The 22,085-nt window shown below is 44.4% G+C and overlaps 1 protein-coding gene across 3 annotated transcripts in view; it reads left to right on the forward strand.

Annotated features, from left to right (window-relative positions):
- The window catches only part of SEMA5A (semaphorin 5A), a 976,513-nt gene that overhangs the window by 411,339 nt on the left and 543,089 nt on the right, over positions 1–22,085 (forward strand). For all 3 annotated transcript variants that reach the window (XM_030205332.1, XM_030205321.1, XM_030205342.1), the window contains one exon: positions 18,811–18,910. In XM_030205332.1, the coding sequence (XP_030061192.1) occupies positions 18,811–18,910 (100 nt within the window). The remainder of the gene's footprint in view (positions 1–18,810; positions 18,911–22,085) is intronic.

Below are 22,085 nucleotides of genomic sequence, written 5' to 3' on the forward strand. Positions count from 1 at the left end.
CTCTTTGTGACCTTCAGCAAGTCACTTAACCTTTCATTGCCTCAGGTACAGACTTACCCCCCTGTTTACTAAGCCACGCTAGCTGCTGCAGTGCGCTAATGCCGACACAGCCCATTCAGTTTGAATGGGCTGTGTTGGCATTGCAGCGTGGCAGCCGCTAGTGCAACTTAGTAAACAGGGGGATTAGGTTGTAAGTCCTCTAAGGACAGGCAATACCTTTTATACCTGAACGTAACTCACCTTCAGCTGCTAGTGAAAAGGATGTGAGCCAAATCCAAATAAATAAATGTAACCCGGGTCTCACTTGGTACTAGCTCTGCACCCGGATTCATAAATATACACTTTTAGCATTCAGGCCTTTCTTACCACACTCAAGTTTACATCAGCTTCCAGTCGAGCTGGGGGTGGGTTTTCAGGTCCGGAATAGCAATCCGGGTCTTCGGAAGATTTAACACTGTCAACGATCAGCACTCCTCGCATCCCTTCGCTCAAAGAGCACACAGCAGTCTACAACTTGTACAAACAAACTTGAATGCATTATTTTAACTCATGTAACCAGCAAATCCAGTCAGTTCAATAACAAAAATAGTCCAACAGCAGAAAATGCATTAAATCCTTCCTTCTCTCTTCTGGCGTTCCTCAGGGGGAATCCTATCGCCTTAACTCCCTGGTTTATATACAAGGATAGTAGGGGAATATAACAATTATGTATAGTTATGTATAGTTCCCCTGCCCAGATTAGGCTGAGCAAGTGGAGATGTAACTAACTGTTCTCTTTTCCATACAGAACATCCTGGATTCACTCTGCACCTGGGGACAGGCTCTCCCTAGCCCCAGTCCCTTAGTTCTTGGGTTCTCTTTCTTTTTCTCTTCACCAGAATTTGGCTGGGGACCAACTCAAGACCCAAACCCCAAGATTAAAAACTCCAAACTCTCCCCCATAAAAGGGCATGCACTAACTTTTATTTTCTCTCAACTCCATCTCCCCTGTCACTCTTCAGTACAGGGCACTTTTCCCCAGCAACTTATTTCATGGTCCCTCCCATGGACTTGGCCTCTTCCCACCAAGGGACCTCCCCCAGTCACTCCCCCCAGTGACTCACAACAGGGATTCCTTGTCATCAAGCAGATGAAGCCATTACGTATGGGTTGTGTCCATCAACCAGCAGGGGGAGATAGAGAGCACTCAACTTTTCACAGTGCCTCATGGCCAGCCAGCTCCACTACCTCTTCAGTATTCTCTATCTCCCCAAGCAGGATGGCTGCAGCTTCTTCGAGCTCCATCAAAAATCTGCCTGGGGGTGGCTCCTGGCTTCCCAGTTGTTAGCCGAGGTGTTAGAGGCTATAGCAGCTTCACTTTGAAGGCACATAGGTTAGCCCTTTCCCTGCCTTACCCATGCCCCCGTGGATGTGGACATATTAGCTTGCTTTTCCTTGTCCTTTCCCACTCAGTGGATGCAGGCACATTGGTTCGCCTTTCCCTGCCTTTCCAACTCATCTGAGCCTCCGGAGTTCTTATTACCTCTGCTTTCCTCACAGCGTTTAAAAAAAAAAATGGAACAGAGGTTTTCCTTTGATTCTTCTATGGGACCGGAGCTGTGATACTCGGTCCGGTGAGGTAAGAGTGTTTTCTAACTCCTCCGGGGTGGGCCCGCGATCGGGGCGTTTTTGGCACGAAACCACCATTTTGAATTTTCCCGCCGTTTTCGGCGATGGCTGCAGAGAATGTAAAGCGCTGTTCCCTGTGTGGCAAGCGCAAATCAGCAGCGGGGCTCTGTAAATCGTGCTGTACAGGTGTAAGAGCCAGCCCGAGCATGGCGAGCGATGATTCTTCCCGCTCAGAGCTGGCAGCAGACACCATTTTGAATTCTCTGCATGGCGCGGCCTCCGTAGAGACGGAGAGCCCTGAGCCCGGGGGGGGGGGGGGGGGGGGATCTCGAATTGAGGCTATTCAGGGAGCGGCTAGCCCCGGACGGGATCTGGGTGCCCAGGGCGAGTTTTTCTCCCCTGATTTTGTGTTATTATTGCATAAAGCATACATGCTGAAAAGAGCTCTCCCTCAAGGGTCGTCTGAGGCCCCTTCTATTGTCCCCCCCCCCCCCCCCCCCCGGTGGATTCTGGCCTGGGACTGCCCGCTGAGGCTATTTTCCCTGATAATTGGCATAAAGAAAAGCGTAGAAGGGCTAATTCCCCTTCAGATTGTGGTGCACCTCCTTTTTCCCCCCCCCCCCCGTGGTCGGGCTGTGAGAATTCGGAGAGTTCTGGCAGGCCTTCGTGGTCTGAGGAGCCAGAGTCAGGTGCAGAATTACCACAGGATCTGGATGATCCCTCCGCGGTGAGGATTTTCCACCGTGATGAGCTGCCAGCGCTTATTTCAGATGCCCTACAGGTCCTTTCTATTGAAGAGCCTGACAGTGGCACGGCCTCCTCTGTGAATCCTAGGATGGCTAGTACCAAAAAGCCTGCTCAAGCCTTTCCTTTGCATGACTCCATCCAAGAGCTTATTTCCGCTCAGTGGGCTGTCCCCGAGGGACCTTTGAAAGTTTCCAGGGCTATAGGGCAATTATACCCTCTGCGTGAGGAGCATTTGGCTCGCTTTGCAAGGCCTAAAGTAGATGCCCTAGTCACTGCGGTGACAAAGAGAACTACCCTCCCTGTGGAAGGAGGAGTTGCCCTGAAGGATATACAAGACCGTAGGCTGGAAGCAGTACTTAAACGGTCCTTTGAAATTGCAGGTCTTACTGTTTGGGCGTCTGCATGCAGTTGTTATGCTGCTAGAGCCTGCCTGGCGTGGTTGCAACAGACAGTGGAACAGCCCGGAGATGGAGCGGAGCCCTTCTCGGATGTGGCTCCGCGGCTGGAGTCAGCCTTGTCCTTTTTGGCTGATGCCCTTTATGATATTGTCAGAGCTTCGGCTAAACAAATGGCAGTAGCAGTGGTGGCTCGCCGTCTTTTTTGGCTATGACATTGGGCAGCGGACATGGCCTCTAAGCAAAGGTTGGTGAAGTTGCCCTTTCAAGGCCATCTATTTGGTGAGGAGTTGGAAAAAAAATTGTTAAAGGCCTGGGAGATCCTAAACCCCAGCACTTGCCCGAAGATAGGCCGAGGCCTTCCTCCAAGGGCCAGGCGGTCCACTCCTCTTATAGACCTCGCTTCCATGAAGCTAGAAGGTACCGCCCGGGGTGTTCTGCTGGGTTCACTTCTCGTGCCCGTTTTTCAGCAGAGGAACTCCTTTCACTCGGACAAGCGTTCCGCAGCCACTGGCTCTAGGCCTGGAGTTCAGGGGCGACCCTCTCAATGATGGTGCGCCGGCCCCCTCCTCGCTTCCTGTCATTGGAGGACGTCTTTCCCTCTTTGCCGAGGAGTGGGCCAATATTTCCTCAGATCAGTGGGTTCTGGACCTGATCAGAGATGGCTACAGAATAGAATTCAACGCCCCAGTAAGAGACGTGTTTGTGGAGTCCCGATGCGGTTCTGCCGCCAAACGGGCGGCGGAAGAGGAGACTTTGCAAGGTCTGATTCAGTTAGGGGCCGTGTCCCCAGTACCTCCTGCCGAACACGGCTACGGCCGATACTCCATCTACTTTGTGGTGCCGCGAAAAGGTGGGTCTTTTCGCCCTATTCTGGACTTAAAAGAATTAAACAAGTCCCTGAGAGTGCGGCATTTCCACATGGAAACCCTGCGCTCCATCATTGCTGCGGTACAGCCAGGAGAGTTTCTCATGCCTCTAGACCTGAAAGAAGCTTACTTGCACATACCAATTTGACCCCCGCACCAGAAGTTTCTGAGGTTTGCGGTGTTGGGAAAACATTTCCAGTTCCGGTCCTTGCCTTTTGGCCTCGCCACAGCTCCCCGAACCTTTTCGAAGGTAATGGTGGTAGTAGCTGCTTTGCTCAGGTGAGAAGGTATCAGGGTTCACCCGTACCTAGACGACTGGCTCATCAGAGCAGACACTGTAACAGAGAGCTATCAAGCTACAGCCAGAGTGGTCTCAGTACTTCAATCTCTTGGCTGGGTCGTCAATATGGCCAAAAGTCACCTGACCCCCTCGCAATCTCTAGAATATTTGGGGGCCAGGTTCGACACAGACTCGGGCTATGTATACCTACCCGAGCTAAGGCGGTGCAAGCTTCAGAATCAGGTCCGTCTGCTCCTGAGGATGCCCCGCCTGCGAGCTTGGGACATTGTCCAGCTGCTGGGATCGATGACAGCCACATTGGAAGTGGTGCCCTGGGCGAGAGCGCACCTGAGACCTCTACAGTATTCCCTACTTCAAATATGGTCTCCAGTTTCTCAGGATTATCAATGCAGACTTTCTTGGCTCCCTGCGGCCCGACTCAGCATGGAGTGGTGGCTCTCAGACAGCATGCTGCGGCGAGGAATGCCGCTGGCGCTCCCCGATTGATGTCTAGTAGTGACAGATGCCAGCCTGAAGGGCTGGGGCGCACATTGCAAGGGGCGCACATGCCCAGGGTCTATGGACACCCGAGGAGTTGGAGTGGTCCATCAACCGCCTGGAGTTGAAAGCGGTGTTTCAGGCGCTTCTGGCCTTTCAAGTGACCCTGGAAGGATTGGCTGTCAGTGATGTCAGACAACACGACAGCAGTGGCCTACATAAATCGACAAGGCGGCACTCAGTGCAGAACACTGGCCGCGCAGGCCGAACAGATTTGCCACTGGGCCGAGCTGCATCTTCAGTTTCTGTCGGCAGCTCACATTGCAGGTCAGAGCAACGTGCAAGCCGATTATCTAACCAGGCATCAGATCAATCCAGCAGAATGGGAACTAGCAGACGAAGTATTCCTGCAGATATGTGCCAAATGGGGCAAGCCCGTGATGGATCTTATGGCGACAAGTTCAAATGCCAAAGTCCCATGCTTCTTCAGCAGACGGAGAGATCCTCGCTCGGCAGGGTTGGATGCCTTGACTCAGCCCTGGCCTCCGGGCCTACAATATGTGTTCCCTCCGTGGCCCTTGATAGGGTGCGTGCTCCCGCGGATTCGGCTCCACCCAGGAGAAGTGGTCCTCATCGCCCCGGATTGACCCAGGAGGCCTTGGTATGCGGACCTCCGACAGATGGTAGTGGAGGCTCCCCTTCCTTTACCTCTGGTACTGAACCTGTTGTCACAGGGCCCGGTAGCCATGGAGGACGCCTGCCACTTTGGTCTTATGGCATGGCGATTGAGAGGGCACAATTGAGGGACAAAGGCTATTCAAACACAGTCATTTCCACTCTCCTGCAGGCCTGCAAGCGTTCCACTTCCGTAGCTTATGCCAGGATTTGGCGCCAGTTTGAGTCTTGGTGTGCTTCAAAAGCGATCACACCCATGGGGGCTCCTGTCTCGCCGATTCTGGACTTTTTGCAGGATGGTGTACAAATAGGCTTGGCCTATAATTCCCTGCGGGTGCAAGTGGCAGCGTTGGCCTCCCTTCATGGTAAGGTTGAAGGCGTGTCTTTAGCTGCTCATCCAGATGTGGTACGGTTTCTTAGTGGGGTGCTTCGGCTCCGGCCTTCCGTGCGAGCACCCTGTCCAGCTTGGAACCTGGGGCTAGTTTTGAAGGCCCTGCAGGCTTCTCCTTTTGAGCCGCTTCGGCAAGCATTGGAGAAAGATTTGACACTAAAGGCCGTTTTTCTTGTGGCCATTACTTCGGCGAGACGGGTGTCAGAGCTCCAGGCGCTGTCCTGTAGAGACCCATTTCTGCAATTCTCAGAGTCCGGGGTCACGGTTTGGACCGTGCCTTCCTTCATGCCTAAGGTGGTTTCAGTGTTTCACCTAAACCAGCCTATTTTCTTGCCCTCCTTTGATAAGGAGGAGTTTCCAGAATCTTTTGGGCAGTTGCACCTGTTGGATGTGCGCAGGACTCTGCTGCAGTATCTGCGAGTTACTATCTCTTTCAGGATCTATGATCATCTGTTTGTTTTGCTATCAGGTCCTCGCAGAGGGTCTCCAGCGTCTAAAGCCACTATTGCCTGCTGGCTCAAAGAAACTATCTTTTCAGCTTATCTTGCCGGCCAGTCTCCGCCTGTAGCCTTTAAGGCGCATTCTACCAGAGCGATTTCTTCCTCTTGGGCTGAAACTGGAGCACTGTCTCGTCAAGAGATATGCAGTGCAGCAACATGGGCTTCTAAGCTCTCTTTTGCCCGACATTACAGGCTGGATGTGGCTGCTAGGAGGAATGCGCGTTTTGGAGCACAAGTGCTAGCGTGTGGTGTGACCTGTTCCCACCCTATATAGGGATTGCTTTGTTACATCCCATACGTAATGGCTTCATCTGCTTGATGACAAGGAAGGGAAAATTAGGTTCTTACCTTGGTAATTTTCTTTCCTTTAGTCATAGCAGATGAAGCCATGAGCCCTCCCTGTATGATTGTCTGTATGCTGTGAATCTGTTTCAGGTTCTGTTGTTTCCTGAAGTTCCTTCCTTGGGAGAAAGTTGGAAAACAGTCTTCAGGATTCATGTTCACTTATAGGAGGATGAGTCCATTCCCTCCAGTTTATGTTTTGGAGGATGAGTTTATTCCCTCCAGGAGGTTGCGTGTATCCCCTCCAGTTATACAATGAGGACGAGTTTATTCCCTCCAGGAGGATGTGTTCATTCCCTCCTTTTGAGTTCATGCCCTTGTTAAAGGGTCATCGTTCGCTGTGAGGAAAGTTCATGTTATTCCCATTGCGGTTTGCCATACTGCTTTGGAAGCTTCAAATACTGAAGAGGCAGTGGAGCTGGCTGGCCATGAGGCACTGTGAAAAGTTGAATGCTCTCTATCTCCCCCTGCTGGTTGATGGACACAACCCATACGTAATGGCTTCATCTGCTATGACTAAAGGAAAGAAAATTACTAAGGTAAGAACCTAATTTTCCCTTCTGCTTCCCAGTAATCCCCAATTTATTAAGGGATTATGTAAATATTTAAGGTGTTACATTATTTTCCTAACACCATCTCTATACAAATAAGCCTGGTAGCATAATTTGAGCAAAACATGACTGAAACCTTTGCAAAATATTTAACTACACCCCAATTTGGTGTAGTAATTTGTTTTGTTTCAGAAAATGGAGTTTATGTAGTCTTTTTGCATGCAGTTTAACAATGCTTCCATATTTTATTAACTGTTTTGCATATTTTACTTCACAGTCATTCATTAACTATGAATATTGCATAATAAACAGTGAAAGTTAAAATCTGCATGAAAAATAGTTACTATGAAAGCAAAATACTAATTGTTCTGATAAGTCAAAATATTCCATTATGGGTGCTGGATTTTTTTTACATGTAAATGGTAGTGTGTGTGTGTAAAATTTCTCTTATGAATTGGATAGTCTTAAGGATAACTGGGATCACCTATTTTTTTACACCAGAGGTGGTTGGCCCAGTTGTCAGTGTGGCCAATGGGGGTAGCCCATTCAATCACATTCAAAATTTTGTGAAATTCATTGGGCTGGAAATCATGATGTGATTAGAAATGGGTAGAGGGAAGAAGTTTGGGGTTTGGTTAGTTATGAGGAATAATAATGAGTGTTTTTTTGGGGAAAGGTTGGGGTGGGTTAGGTTAGGCTTGCATGATAGGAGTATGGGTCGTTGGGGTTGGATGGAGGAGACTGACTATGTATTGGGAAGGGAGGGTGCAGGGATGGGGGTTTATTGGGAGCAGTTGGGGAAGGGATGGGGTTGTTTAAATTTGGTACATGGGGGTTGAATTTTTATGTGACTACAGACACATATGGGGTTTATGTTTTTTTTTTCTTTTCCTATATCATTTTCAGGTGTTTCAGCAGAATTGTTTTTCTATTTTTGTATGATGCCGATGGAGAAAAGTGATTTCAGTTCTTATTCATTGTTTAGTGTTCAATGAATGTATAGTACTGTCCCTGAATGTTAGAGGGTTGTCCATCCTCGTCAAGGGATCCACAGTTTTATAATTATTTAGGAAGCACTGAAACCACATTGTTTTGTAGGAAAACCATCTGTCTGTTTGTGAGCATACCCTTAGATGTTTGTCATACTCTTTTGAATCCAGAGGAGAGATTTGTATTTTAGAAGAGAAATTATATAGTAAAAAGCTGACCTTGGCCACAGTATATGGGCCAAAAAGTGACTCTCATTATTTTGTCAGGAATTTTTTCTTAATTTTGGTGATTTATGACACCAATACCTTGATAGTCTGATACGGATAGAACAGGACCTGGGAGCAGTGGGGGCAGTGCCAGCAAGAGGTGATAGAGGCAGTGTCCTTATTCAATTTAAGAGATGTGGGGTAAGATAGGAATCCTACTTGCAAAGATTATACATTTTATTCACAGTTCACAAATCTTGTAATAGAATTGATTTTTTTTTTGAGTTGCATCCACATGTGACAAAGTATTACATACAGAGGTGGAAATTCTTTCAGGTTCACCATTGGATCATTGCTTGGTATCTCGTACTCGGGACCTTTGCCCTAAAGTGTCTGGGAAGGTCCAATAGTGTCTTAATCTCTTCCTATTAAAGGAGAAAGTTTTTGGTGATGTGATATACGAACTGCGCTGTGGGATTTTGTGGAATTTCACCCGCCAGATCAATATACCCCTCTGCTGTGCTGGGAGACTTTTAAGGCAGTGTTAAGAGGTAGGATTATATCCTATGTCATCCATAAAGAGACAACATATTGTGACAAGGCAAGCCCCAGAGACTCCCCAGTGAAGCAGTTGAGCCCAGAACTACGGGTCCCAGACGTCCTTGCAAGGATGAGTGAGGAGAGTAGTCCTAAAAAGATGGAATGGATTCCCAGTCCCAGCAGGGGGAGCAATGGCTCAAGGCAGGGTGAGCCTGTTACTCCCTTCCCCACTAGAGGGCGAGGGAAGGATGAAGCTCAGTTTCCCTGGCTTCACCATCAGTATATAATTCTCCCGGCTGTGTGAAGGGGAGAGCAGATTTCCTGGAGGCTCTCAGTCACCAGGAGAGAGGGGAGATGAATGGAGAGAGAGATTCCATGGAGTATGTGGAGGAAGGAAGTAGCCTGCCACTAGAGCTGCCTAAGGGAGAGGAGCCAGCTACCATGGAGTGGGAGAATTCAAAGGTTGCCCTGCCCAGCACTTGAAGGGAGTGGAGGAGGCCACACCGGGCGTGGTGCTGAGCGGTGGGAGTAGGGTTACCATATGTCCTGATTTACCCGGACATGTCCTATTTTTGAGGAGATGTCCGGGCAACTGGGCGGGTTTTGCCAATCTGCCCATTTGTCCGGATTTCTCAGAAATCTGGACAAACGGGCAGATTGCTAGCCTCCCCTTCCCTTAGTTACTACTGCCCTGGTGGTCTAGTGACCTCTTCCACCTTCGGGGCAGGAAAGAGCCCCCTCTTTCCTGCCCGGAGCACTGCCCTGCAGGCATCCTTTCTGTTCGTGATCTCGGTGCCGATTCAAAATGGCTACCGAGAATTGAAGTGACTTCGCAAGACTTCAACTCTCAGCGGCCATTTTGAATCGGCGCTGAGATCACGAACAGGAAGGATGCATGCAGGGCAGCGCTCCGGGCAGGAAAGAGGGGGCTCTTTCCTGCTCCGAAGAGGTCACTAGACCACCAGGGCAGTAGTAAGATAAGGGGAGGGGGTGATGGGGAAGGGGAGTGACGGGGTGTGTGACAGGGGGGGAGGGGAAAATGTGACGGGGCGGAGCGAGGGCATCAAAGGGGGCGGGGTGTGAAAGGGGTGGGGCATGTGTTCTCCTTTTTGAGGGACAAAATATGGTAACCCTAGGTGGGAGAAACTGCCAACCCTGCTCCTTACAGGGTTCCCTCTGTGCTGTGAAAAGGCAGGTGATTTGTGGTATTGGTTTGATGTGCAAAGACTGTCCATGAAGATTTGTTCTGAACTGTTGTGTTATATTGGAAGTGTGCTGAACTCTTACTAAACCCTTCTGAAGGAGGGGGAAGGAAAAGCTAATGCCCTAATAGAAGACCTGAGGTCTTGAGGAGCTGAACATTTGCTGAGGGATTTTGGGACCTGGACTGTACCTTTTTTTTCTTTTGAAGATTATCTTATGAGGACTGTACCTTTTTCTTTTGAAGATTATCTTATGAGGGCTGTACCTTTTGTTTTGAAGAATATATTATAATTTTTGGTATGAAATTGCCTTGATAATAAAATACTTTGGCCCTGAGTCCTAGAATCAGCAGTATTCTGTCCTGGAATCCTGGGAGCCCTGCAGGCTTGCTGGCTCCACCCAAGAGGAGGAGGCGGACCCCCCCCCCCCCCCTTTACAATATACAGAATCAAGGATTTATAAAAACAACATAAACAGACAGGATCCACTCTGATATATAGGGTATTATTGACATGTACAGACAGATTGGCAGCAAAGCAGATAGCTCAGATTGAGAAATCATTTATATTTGGTCAGTAGTGTTATCATGAGCATGGTGGTAAGTCTGGCCACTTGTTGGCTTGCTTACTTAAGCTGCAGGGTGTGAACAGTGTAGTGGATGAGAGATACTTCAGATTCTTTAAAATACTTTCCTAATGACATTGCCCTTATATTTTGAGACTACTACATGGGTTTGTAGTCTTGATGCAGGGGCCTTGCCAGCAAATATTGCAGAATTTATTCAGCGTTTTCACCTACCCCAGGTCCCTGAATGGGCAGAGGTGTTTGGAAGCACTGCTTATCACGGGTGAGGTGCATCAGGCGATCTTGGTCCTTAGTTTCCAGAAGAGCTCAAGAGCTCAGGCCTTGATGGCTTTCTATGGAATTTTTTTTATCAACCTTTCGGTCAAGAGCTTACTTCACTATTGGCTGAATTATTTAATGCTATACAAAAGGAGGAGGTGATACTGGGTTCTTTTTCTGAGGCCCTTATTACATTGATTCATAAGAAGGGGAAGGACCCTATTGATGGTACTGCCTATCGGCCAATTTCACTTATATATACAGATTTTAAAATATTGGCAAAGGTGCATCAACTGTGTATAGAGTGGTACTTCCTAGTTTAATATCTAAACATCAGATAGGTTTTATCAAGGACTGGCATTCTACCCACACCACTCGCATAATCCTAAACATTATACATCTAGCACATCAGAAGAAAACTCCGGGCCTGCTTTTCTCCTTAGATATGGAGGAGGCTTTTGACAGGCTATCACAAGATTTCTTATTTGCAACACTGAGGGAATATGGTTTTCTTGATGTTTTTTGGTCTAGATTTGAATGCTTTATAAAAAAAAACCCTCAGCCCTGATGCTGGTTAATGGTGTAGTGTCATCCCCTTCTGCAATGCAGCAGGGGACAAGGAAGGGTTGCCCTTTGTCCCCCCTCCTTTTGATTGATTTGGCCTTGGAGGTTTTGGCACAGGAATTGTGGAATTCCCTGGATATTCAGGGATTTATAAGTACGTAAGTATTGCCGTACTGGGAAAGACCAAAGGTCCATCGAGCCCTGCATCCTGTTTCCAACAGTGGCCAATTCAGGTCACAAATACCCGGCAAGATCCCAAAAATGTACAAAACATTTTATACTGCTTATCCCAGAAATAGTGGATTTTCCCCAAGTTCATTTAATAACGGTCTATGGACTTTTCCTTTAGGAAGCCGTCCAAACCTTTTTTAAACTCCGATAAGCTAACTGCCTTTACGACATTCTCTGGCAACGAATTCCAGAGAGTTTAATTACACGTTGAGTGAAGAAACATTTTCTTTGATTTGTTTTAAATTTACTACATTGTAGCTTCATCACATGCCCCCTAGTCCTAGTATTTTTGGAAAGCGTGAATGGACGCTTCACATCTACCCGTTCAACTCCACTCATTATTTTATAGACCTCTATCATATCTCCCCTCAGCCGCCTTTTCTCCAAGCTGAAGAGCCCTAGACGCTTTAGCCTTTCCTCATAGGGAAGTCGTCCCATCCCCTTTATCATTTTCGTCACCCTTCTCTGCACCTTTTCTTTTTTTTTTTTAAATTTTTTATTTATAACCATTCACAATTTTTACAAGCGACAAAACAACTTGCTGGAAGTACAGAGAAAGTAATATGTATGAATTATTTCAGTCAGGTAACTCTATTCTCTTCCTTAGACCACCAAACAGGGAGAGTGAAACAAGACAGGAAGATCAATAGAACAGTAAACAGAAAAAAACCCGTGGTATTAACCTGATTATCCCCAGATATTACTCGTCTAATTCATTATTCCACATTGATCATCTGGTTGGCTTCTTCAGGGCCAATATGGTGTATAGTCAAATCATTTCATTGAAAACATACTTATTGTCCAATATTAGTTAGAAATAATACATCTGATTACATTCTTTCTCTTTTAAAAACCAGAAATTATTTAACAATACATATACTTATTCTCTGCACCTTTTCTAATTCCACTATATCTTTTTTTTGAGATGTGGCAACCAGAATTGAACACAATATTCGAGGTGCGGTCGCACCATGGAGCGATACAAAGGCATTATAACATCCTCGTTTTTGTTTTCCATTCCTTTCCTAATAATACCTAACATTGTATTTGCTTTCTTAGCCGCAGCAGCACACTGAGCAGAAGGTTTCAACGTATCATCAAAGATGACATCTAGATCCCTTTCTTGGTCTGTGACTCTTAACATGGAACCTTGCATAACGTAGCTATAATTCAGGTTCCTCTTTCCCACATGCATCACTTTGTACTTGCTCACATTAAACGTCATCTGCCATTTAGATGCCCAGTCTCCCAGTCTCGTAAGGTCCGCTTGTAATTTTTCACAATCCTCCTGCGATTTAGGTTTAACCAAGTATCCTGTTCTATGCTGATGATGTGATTATTTTGCTTATTGATGTTTCTAGGTCAGCACCCAAATTGATGTCATTATTAGCTAGATATGGTGTGCTCTCTGGGAATAAACTTAATTATTATAAGTCACAGTTGATGAGAGTAGTGCTTCTGCCCTGTCTCTCTGACTTTGAGGTAGTTCATACAGCATTTACTAATTTAAGGATTCAATGCTTGAAATGCTGAACTGATTGCATTACAAGGAAAAACAAGGGTCTGGTAGGGTCTCCTCTTGTCACCCATGACTGCAGTCTTTGATGGAGTCTTCAGAGGTTAATGAGGTTGGCGCCAGGACCACAGGGGTGCTGTTAGAGAGTCATACTTCCTACAGCAAGGTGAGTGGAAAAAAAAAAGAATTAGAGATATAACAGCACTGGTGGAGATTTTAGAAGCTGCTGCATGAGTGAATGCAGCCAGTCTACACGTAAAAAGTGAGATTTTAGAAGAAAATGGCACACACACGTTCCCAACTGAATTCACTGCTGCTACGTGCAGCCACAACAAGCATGCATGTATATTTACGCCTGCACCAGAGCAGGCTCAAATGCACACATGCATATCTGCAGGGTTATGTGCAAATGCAGTTCTACTTTGCGTTTGGCAAGTATACCTGTGAACGCTAACCTTTACTCACTGTGTATAGTGTGGCTAAAAGTTAGATGCCAATTCAATGTGTATCTTCTGTGCTCTAATGGCAATTATGCGCCAAACAGAGGAGGAAATGGCAGGTATGAAGGCAAGTGCATTTAGGTGCTATTCTGTAACTGATCTTTTTTTTTCCATTTCTTTTCCTGCTTCTTCCCAGCACATTTTCTTTTGCTTCTCCTCTATTATGTTAGATTGTGAACACTGTATTTTAATCTTTTATCATTTTTTGATTTTATTGTAAACCACTTTTTGCCTATATCCCAGGCCTTAGTGGTATAACAAGCCTATATAAATAAATTAATAAAATTAAATAAATCTGCCTTTGAAGTGATAATTAGTAGTTAGGCCTTTACAACTTTTCTTTAATGAAGTTTTTTCTTCACATTGATGTCCACACTTTGGAAGCTGAAGCTACAGAAACAGGTAAACTTGATATAGAAATCTTTGAGACAATGTAGCATGGTGCTTACCACCTGGAGCCTGCAGGCACAGAGGTTCTGTTGTTCCTCTGAGTGCATTTTCCCAGATCATAAATCCTGATTCCAGGCACAGGAGGGTTAAATGTGAGGGTTTCCTGCTAATGAATTGCTTTGCTGCCTTCATGTTATCAGATACTTACCTCTAGCTTCTCCCCTGGAATGAAATTGACTCTTTGGCTTTAGGTCTTGCCATCCATTCTGCACTGTCAACTTGTGTTCGCTCTCATGTAATTTACACACATTCCAAGTGTTGTGTAGTGAAACTAAGGTTATGGACAGCGTTACTTACTCTATCTGGGGAAAAGTATATGGCTCAGCAACACTAGACAACCTAAATTGGTCTCTGGACAATGTAAATTGCACAAACCCCTGTCTGCTGGGTAAGAAGTAAATTTAAACTCAAATTATAGCATGGGTTCTGGAGTTTTTCATACAGGATATTTTCAGGAGCAGGATTGCAAATATCATGATGTACTGTGATGTCAGTTCAAAACATGGATTGACCATGGGGCACTTAATAATGCTGGAGCTGTCAGTATTGCATCTTTCCAGAGGATAGGAGGTAAAATAAGTGAAGATCATTTCAAATTATTCTTTACTTCACTACAAAGCAAATACTCTGGCAATGTGTAGCCTGTGGTCACTGAAATGTGTAACTTTTCAGCCTGCTTTCTGAAGAAAAAGACAGTCTATGAAATTGCAGTGTGAGTGTGTGTTCAGCCTCCTAATCAATTATTTTTCTGTGTCTTATTTACACAAAATTTGCAGTATATGAAGGGGGGGATGAGGATTCTGGCAGGTAGGGTTTCTTTTCAGATCTATCCTGTGTGACACACACCACACTACCCACTTCACCACAGCCACAACAGTGGGACAATGGATGGAGAGCACTTTTTGTGCTCCCTTGTTCCCTGTGCGGCCGTACCACTTGCAGAGCCCTCAGGACAGCCCTGTATAAATGCGCATGTGCATTCTTTAGTTCTCAGTGAAACATTTTGTTTATAAGACCATAAGAATAGCCATACTAGGTCAGACCAATGGTCCATCTAGCCCTGCTTCCAGAAGTGGCCAATCCAGGTCACAAGTACCTTGCAGAAACCCAATTAGTAGCACCATTCCATGCTACCAATCACAGGGTGAGCAGTGGCTTCTCCCATGTCCATCTCCATAACAGTCTAAACCTTTTTTAAACCCAGATATGCTAACTGCTGTTACCACATCCTCCGGCAGCAAGTTCCAGAGCTTAACTATTCTTTGAGTGAAAAAATATTTCTTCCTATTTGTTTTAATAGTATTTCCATGTAATTGTATTGAGTGTCCGCTGATTTTTGTACTTTTTGAAAGAGTGAAAAATTGATTCACTTTTACCTGTTCGCCACCACTCAGGATTTTATAGATATCAATCTTAGCCCCCCTCAGCCATCTCTTTTCCAAGCTGAAGAGCCCTAACCTCTTTAGCCTTTCCTCATATAGGAGGAATTCCATCCCCTTTTGGTCGCTGTTTTTGAACCTTTACTAATTCCACTATATCTTTTTTTGAGATACGGCGACCAGAATTGAAAGCAATACTCAAGGTGAGGTTGCACCATGGAGCGATAACAGAGGCATTAAAATATTCATGGCCTTATTTTGCATCCCTTTCCTAATAATTCCTAACATCCTGCTAATTTTTGGGCTGCCACCACACACTAAGCAGAAGATTTCAGTGTATTGTGTACAATGACACCTAGAACTTTTTCTTGAGTGCTGACTTCTAAGGTGGTCCCTAGCATCAGGTAACTGTTTTAGATTATTCTTCCCAATGTGCATCACTTTGAATTTGTCCACATTAATTTTCATCTGCCATTTTTGATGCCCAGTCTTCCAGTTTCCTAAGGATTTCCTGCAATTTTTCACAATCCACATGCGTTTTGACAAATTTGAATATTTTTATATCATCTGCAAATTTAATAACTCACTCATCGTTCTGTTTTTAAGATCATTTATAAATATGTTAAATAACACCGGTCCCAGTACAGATCCCTGTAGCACTCCACTACTCACCCTTCTCCATTGAGAAAAATGGCCATTTAACCCTACCCTCTGTTTTCTGTCAAATAACCAATTCCTAATCCACAGAAGGACTTTCAGGTTTATTTTTGAAAGAGACACAAATCGGGAGATGGGCGTCCTTCTCCCAGGGTCGCCCAAATCGGCATAATCGAAAGCCAATTTTGGGTGTCCTCAACTGCTTTCCATTGCGGGGATGACCAAAGTTCATGGGGGTGTGTCGGAAGTGTAGAGAAGGCGGGACTGGGGCATGCCTAACACATAGGCGTCCTCGACCGATAATGGAAAAAAGGACGTCCCTGACGAGCACTTGGGTGACTTTACTTGGTCCATTTTTTGTTACGACCAAGCCTCAAAAAGATGCCCCAACTGACCAGATGACCACCGGAGAGAATTGGGGATGACCTCCCCTTACTCCCCCAGTGGTCACCAAGCACCTCCCACCCTAAAAAAACTTTTAAAATATTTTTTGCCAGCCTCTATGCCAGCCTCAAATATCATACACAGCTCCATGACAGCAGTATGCAGGTCTCTGGAGCAGCTTTAGTGGGTGCAGTGCACTTCAGGCAGGCGGACCCAGGCCCATCCCCTCCCCCTACCTGTTACACTTGTGGTGGTAAATGTGAGCCCTCCAAAACCCACCAGAAACCCACTGTACCCACATTTAGGTGCCCCCTTCACCCCTTAGGGCTATGGTAGTGGTGTACAGTTGTGGGGGGTGGGTTTTGGGGGTATGGGGGGCTCAGCACCCAAGGTAAGGTAGCTATGCACCTGGGAGCAATTTCTGAAGTCCACTGCAGTGCCCCCTAGGGTGCCCAGTTGGTGTCTTGTCATGTGAGGGGGACCAGTGCACTACGAATGCTGGCTCCTTCCACGACCAAATGGCTTGGATTTGGTCGTTTCTGAGATGGGCGTCGTCGGTTTCCATTATCGCTGAAAATTGGGGATGACCATCTCTAAGGACGACCATCTCTAAGCTCGACCTAAATTTCATGACTGTATTATCGAAACGAAAGATGGACGCCCATCTTGTTTTGATAATATGGGTTTCCCCGCCCCTTCGGGACGTCCTGCGAGGATGCCCTCATGAAAACTTGGGCACCCCTTTTGATTATGCTCCTTCACGCCTCCTATCCCATGACTTTTTCATTTTCTCAGGAATAATCTGTAATGGGGTTAAAGAAGACTGTTTTGGACCATTTTCAACACCAAGATAAATAAAAGTTGAGTAGAATTTATTATAAGCAATGGTCATTGACTGTTCCTAGTGAGCTGAGTGATGATATTGGATGCCACTTTGCTAGAGAATAATTAGGCAATGGTAACGAGTTCATCCTTTTCCTCCATTAAATTCAAATTCACACTGTAATTACATCATTGCAGATTATATTGGGTTAATAAGTGCTGTTCCTGAATATAAAGACCAAACATTTTTTTGCTGGCATAATTTATTCTACTTATTTTCTGCTCACACCATCAACATTTTTTAAACACTGGCTGCTATAGATTTTTCTTACCAGATATTAAGCACTGCTATCTGAATACTGACCAGCGCTGAATAATTGGGTATAAATTGGCTGATGATGCCTACTTATTCTGGTAACAACAATATTCAGATCAGTAACTGCATAAAATTAGGACACCTATTTTTTCTGTGTGTTAAATTTATTTGAGCAGTTACCTGGTTGGCAGACTGAATATTGCTACTAACTGGATAATTCCAAGCTCCGTCCAAGTTCTGTCCCTGGTCCACCCTGGCACTATCCAGACAGTTCTGAGGTACTCTGACAGGATATTCAACAGCGGCATCTGGATAATGTCACAGAATCCACATATGGACCCAGAAATGCACGTATCTGGGTAGAAGCCATTCCTACCTGGATGAGTCCCACTGAATATTGATTCCATTGTCTTTGAGGTTTGTAGAGTTATGGATGGCTCATGAACAGTTCTTTCTTTCAGGATTACCACAAAATTATTTGCTCCTCAGCCAGCCTTTATAATGTAGCTCATTAAAAATCCTGCTCTTTAAAGTGAGCTTGTAGAGTTCTGGTCGCTGGACCTGAGGAGGTGGTCATCAGTTGGTGAGGCATGGGGATCCTCACCAGCCATAGCAAGGGAGATGTTAATTTTGGGAGGCCTAAACTCAAAGTGGGGGCCTTGCCCCCCCCCCTTTGTATTCCACTGATAGTATTCGTTAAAATGGATATCTATTTTAATTTTTCCAGCGTTGCATTATTTACCGAGTTTAAGTTCTTGAGGTTTCCATTTCAGATTTGGTGTTCATATTTCTGTTTCTAATTTGTGATCCCTTGTTCTGTATTTGGTGAAGGTCTGTCTGTGTTTTGTGTGTTAAGAAGTGATTTTAAAGTTTTATGTGTGGTAGTAATGGCAGGCGGGGAGATCTGGGGAGGGGCATGGAAAAGAGGGGACTGGGGGGGGTCCCTCTTTAATTTTTGCCCTGGGCCCCAGCATGTCTTAACACCAGCCCTGCAAACACACACACACACACACACACACACACACACACACACACACACACACACACACACCCACATCTGAAACACAAGTTGCTATTTGCTCTAATAATCAGTACATATTTATTTATTTATTTTAGTTTATTTGTTGCATTTGTATCCCACATTTTCCCACCTATTTGCAGGCTCAATGTGGCTTACATAGTGCCGGAGGTGTGATTGCAGACTCCAGTGTAAACAAATACAATGTGATGTAGATATAAGATAAGGTTCGTGTGGCATAGCCCTTTGGGGGCGTCGTATTCGGAAGAATTATGTTGTGTCCATGATATATCTTCTGAAGTCTAAGTATGTGTTCAATCTTTTTATTCCTTTAGAGATTGCCCCTTGGTTACATGTGTTTGGAACAGATAATGCAGTGGACTTCTCCCAGTTAACATTTGACTCAGGACAGAAAGAACTCATTGTTGGAGCAAGGTGAGACATTTATATTTATCATTGCCACCACTTTCATGTTTCTTTTCGAATGATTACAGGAAGGATGATTTGCCTGGCTAACTCTAGTTGTAACCCAACCAAAGTGGAAGTGTATTCTTAGTAACCTACTGCTGCTTTAAGTTGTTGAATGCGGAAGAACAGTATAGAAATTCACAGTTACTTGTAGATGGGAGAAAATAATTAATGTATCCATTGGAAAAAGTGAGAAAGTGAGAAGAAACAGTATTTTGAGTTTGTCATGTGACTGGACTGTCAGTTTATTTCTTCATGCCCAACAAATCTTTTTTTGCATTTCCTTTTACAACACAATATAGTTGGCATTTATCTTTCTAAGCGAGATAAGCCTTGTTCACTGCAGGGGGATCAAAAGCAAAGTGACTTCTTAAGCCCTTGACTTGAATTTGTGCTGCTGCATAAGTAATGAACTAGAGAACACCTTTCTGCTAATACTTGCTTTCCTTTTCTTTTGAAAATAGGCAAAGTAGGTCTAGGCAGCATCCAAAACAGGCAGTTACAGCCTCCTGTCCATTGGTGGTTTGCTTTTACAGTTCACCAGAAGGTTTGTCATGCCTGGATTAGTCAATCCTATATCAAGCAGGGATTATTTTCCCCATAAGCACCTCAAAGGCCAACCATCCTGGAACCAACCATGAGGCTGATTCTTTTCTAGATTTGAATTCTTCTGGTGCTTTCTAAACAATTACATGATAAAGAGAGCCCCAACAAGATATTGATGTTAGATATTGATATTGTTATTGATATTAGATATTGCATCTAACTCATCTACTTTCAGTTTATGTATTTAAAATCACGTAATGACCTTGCATCTAATTCATTTACTTTCAGCTTATGTATTTATGATCATGTAATGACTGCATCATAGCAACACTCTGTAAGCCACATTGAGCCTGCAAAAAGGTGGGATAATGTGGGGTACAAATGCAATAAATAATAATAATAATTGACAAATAGGATAGCTAAAACTATTCTATTCTATTTTGTGTGTTTATATTCTACTTTTTTCACAATGGATTCAAGGTGGATTACATAATATGAAGTCCTCTTCAATGGGAGAGAATGTTGACTCTATTATATAGAAAATAAATGTGTTTGCAAAGCATTCTGAAAAAAGACAGTACGAAGTGATTTCTTATCTGATAAGGAAGACTATTTCACATGTTCACTCCTTGATAAGCAAAAGAATGTTCAAATGGTAGTTTCAGTCGAATATTTTTTACTGTAGCATAGCCTAATATTAACATTTGTAAACTTTGAGAATTTGAACATATATTGGGAATACTAAAAACTTGAATAAGCCTTTCAGAATTTTAGCCATGTAAAGATTTGAAAACTAGGCAAGCAATTTTATATTCAATACGTGATTTTCATTGGCAACCAATGAAGGTTCTTCAGTAAAGGAGATGCCCCTTCAAATTTACTCAGCTTGAAAACTGGTCTTGCTGATGTGTTCTGAAGCAACTATAATTTTTTAAGCAATGTGACTGATACACTGCTATATAAAGAATTGAAATAATCCAGATGAGGGAGCAAAATCGACTGCGCTATGATCCTAAGATTGCGCATTTACCAAGAAATGTATAGTTCGGAGCTGCCTTAACCTGGAGAAAAATTCTTTGTCAAATCATTTATCCGATCCTCAAAAGTTAATTTTGAATCTAATACTATCCCCAAGATTTTGGATTTATTTTCAATCTACCAGAAAACAATGTCAACTATTTCTTTGGTAAAATTCATAAACCTCAAACCATATAACTTTTGTTTTTAATATGTTTAACATCAAATATTTGTTGTGGTATAATGGTTAGTGCAGTGGACTGTGAGCCTGGGTTTGATGCCCACTGCAACTCCTTGTGACCCTGGGCAAGTCACTTAACTCTCCATTACTTCAAGTACAAAAACTGAGATTATGAGCCCTCTTGGTACTGAAATAACACGAGACTGTTCTCTGCTTTGAACCTGATGGTTAAGCAGATTATAAATGCCAGAATTAAATATAGGGGTCCTTTTACAAAGGTGCGCTAGTGTTTTTAGCGCACGATAAAAATAAGCATGCGCTAAACGTTAGAGATGCCCATATATTTTTATGGGCATCTCTAGTGTTTAGCATACACTAATTTAGCATGCAGTAAAAATGCAAGAGCGCCTTTGTAAAAGGACTCCATAGTGCTTTAAAGACTGCAATGTGTTGCCTTGAAAAGGATATCATTTGCATAAGATAGCATAAAAACTCCTGTCTAAGAAAAAACTTCACCCAAAGATCTGAGATAAATATTAAATATTAAGGGCAAGAGTGGTGAGCCCTGACAGACTCCCATAGCGCAGATGAAACAGTGGTGCCTTTCTGTACACTGTGGTCCCAGTGGTCCCAATATTCAGCACTATTTAACTGGCCAGGAACTGCTCCTGGCCGGTTAAATAGCACTCATATGGCTAAGCACTAATATTCAGCGCAAGATAGGTGGTTATGTCGCTGAGTATTAGTTCTTAGTGACTAGCCACTAACCGGCTATATCATAAGAACATAAGAGTAGCCATACTGGGCCCATCTAGCCCACTATCCTGTTTTCCAAACAGTGGGCAAGCCAGGTCACAAGTACCTGGCAGAAACCCAAATTGTGTCAACACTCCATACTACAAATCCCAGGGCAAGCAGTTGCTTCCTATGTCTGCCTCAATAGCAGACTATGGACTTTTCCTCCAGGAATTTGTCCATACCTTTTTTAAACCCAGATACGCTAACCACATTTACCACATCCTCTGGCAAAGTGTTCCAGAGCATGACTTACCTAGCGTAGTGTGACTATTCAGCACTAAACCAGCAAAATTGAGTGGTTAAGATAGGCCGTCTAAATAGCAGGCGTATCTTGAACCGCTAGTAACTTAAACAGCTAGTGCTGACTATTCACTTATAACCTTTTTTTACTAAGTCATGCTAGCGTTTTTAGCGCATACTAAACATTAGAGATGTCCATAATATATGGACATCTGTAACATTTAGCACACTAAAAACATTAGTGCACCTTTAGTAAAAGATCCCCTTAGCTGGTTATGTTGCTACGGCCAAAACTGAAACCGGATATTCAATGCTGGCCGCCAGATGTGGCCCGGTAATCAATATCTGACTGTGCTGCCT

Source organism: Microcaecilia unicolor, chromosome 1, assembly GCF_901765095.1.
Source record: "Microcaecilia unicolor chromosome 1, aMicUni1.1, whole genome shotgun sequence".
Lineage (NCBI taxonomy): Eukaryota > Metazoa > Chordata > Amphibia > Gymnophiona > Siphonopidae > Microcaecilia > Microcaecilia unicolor.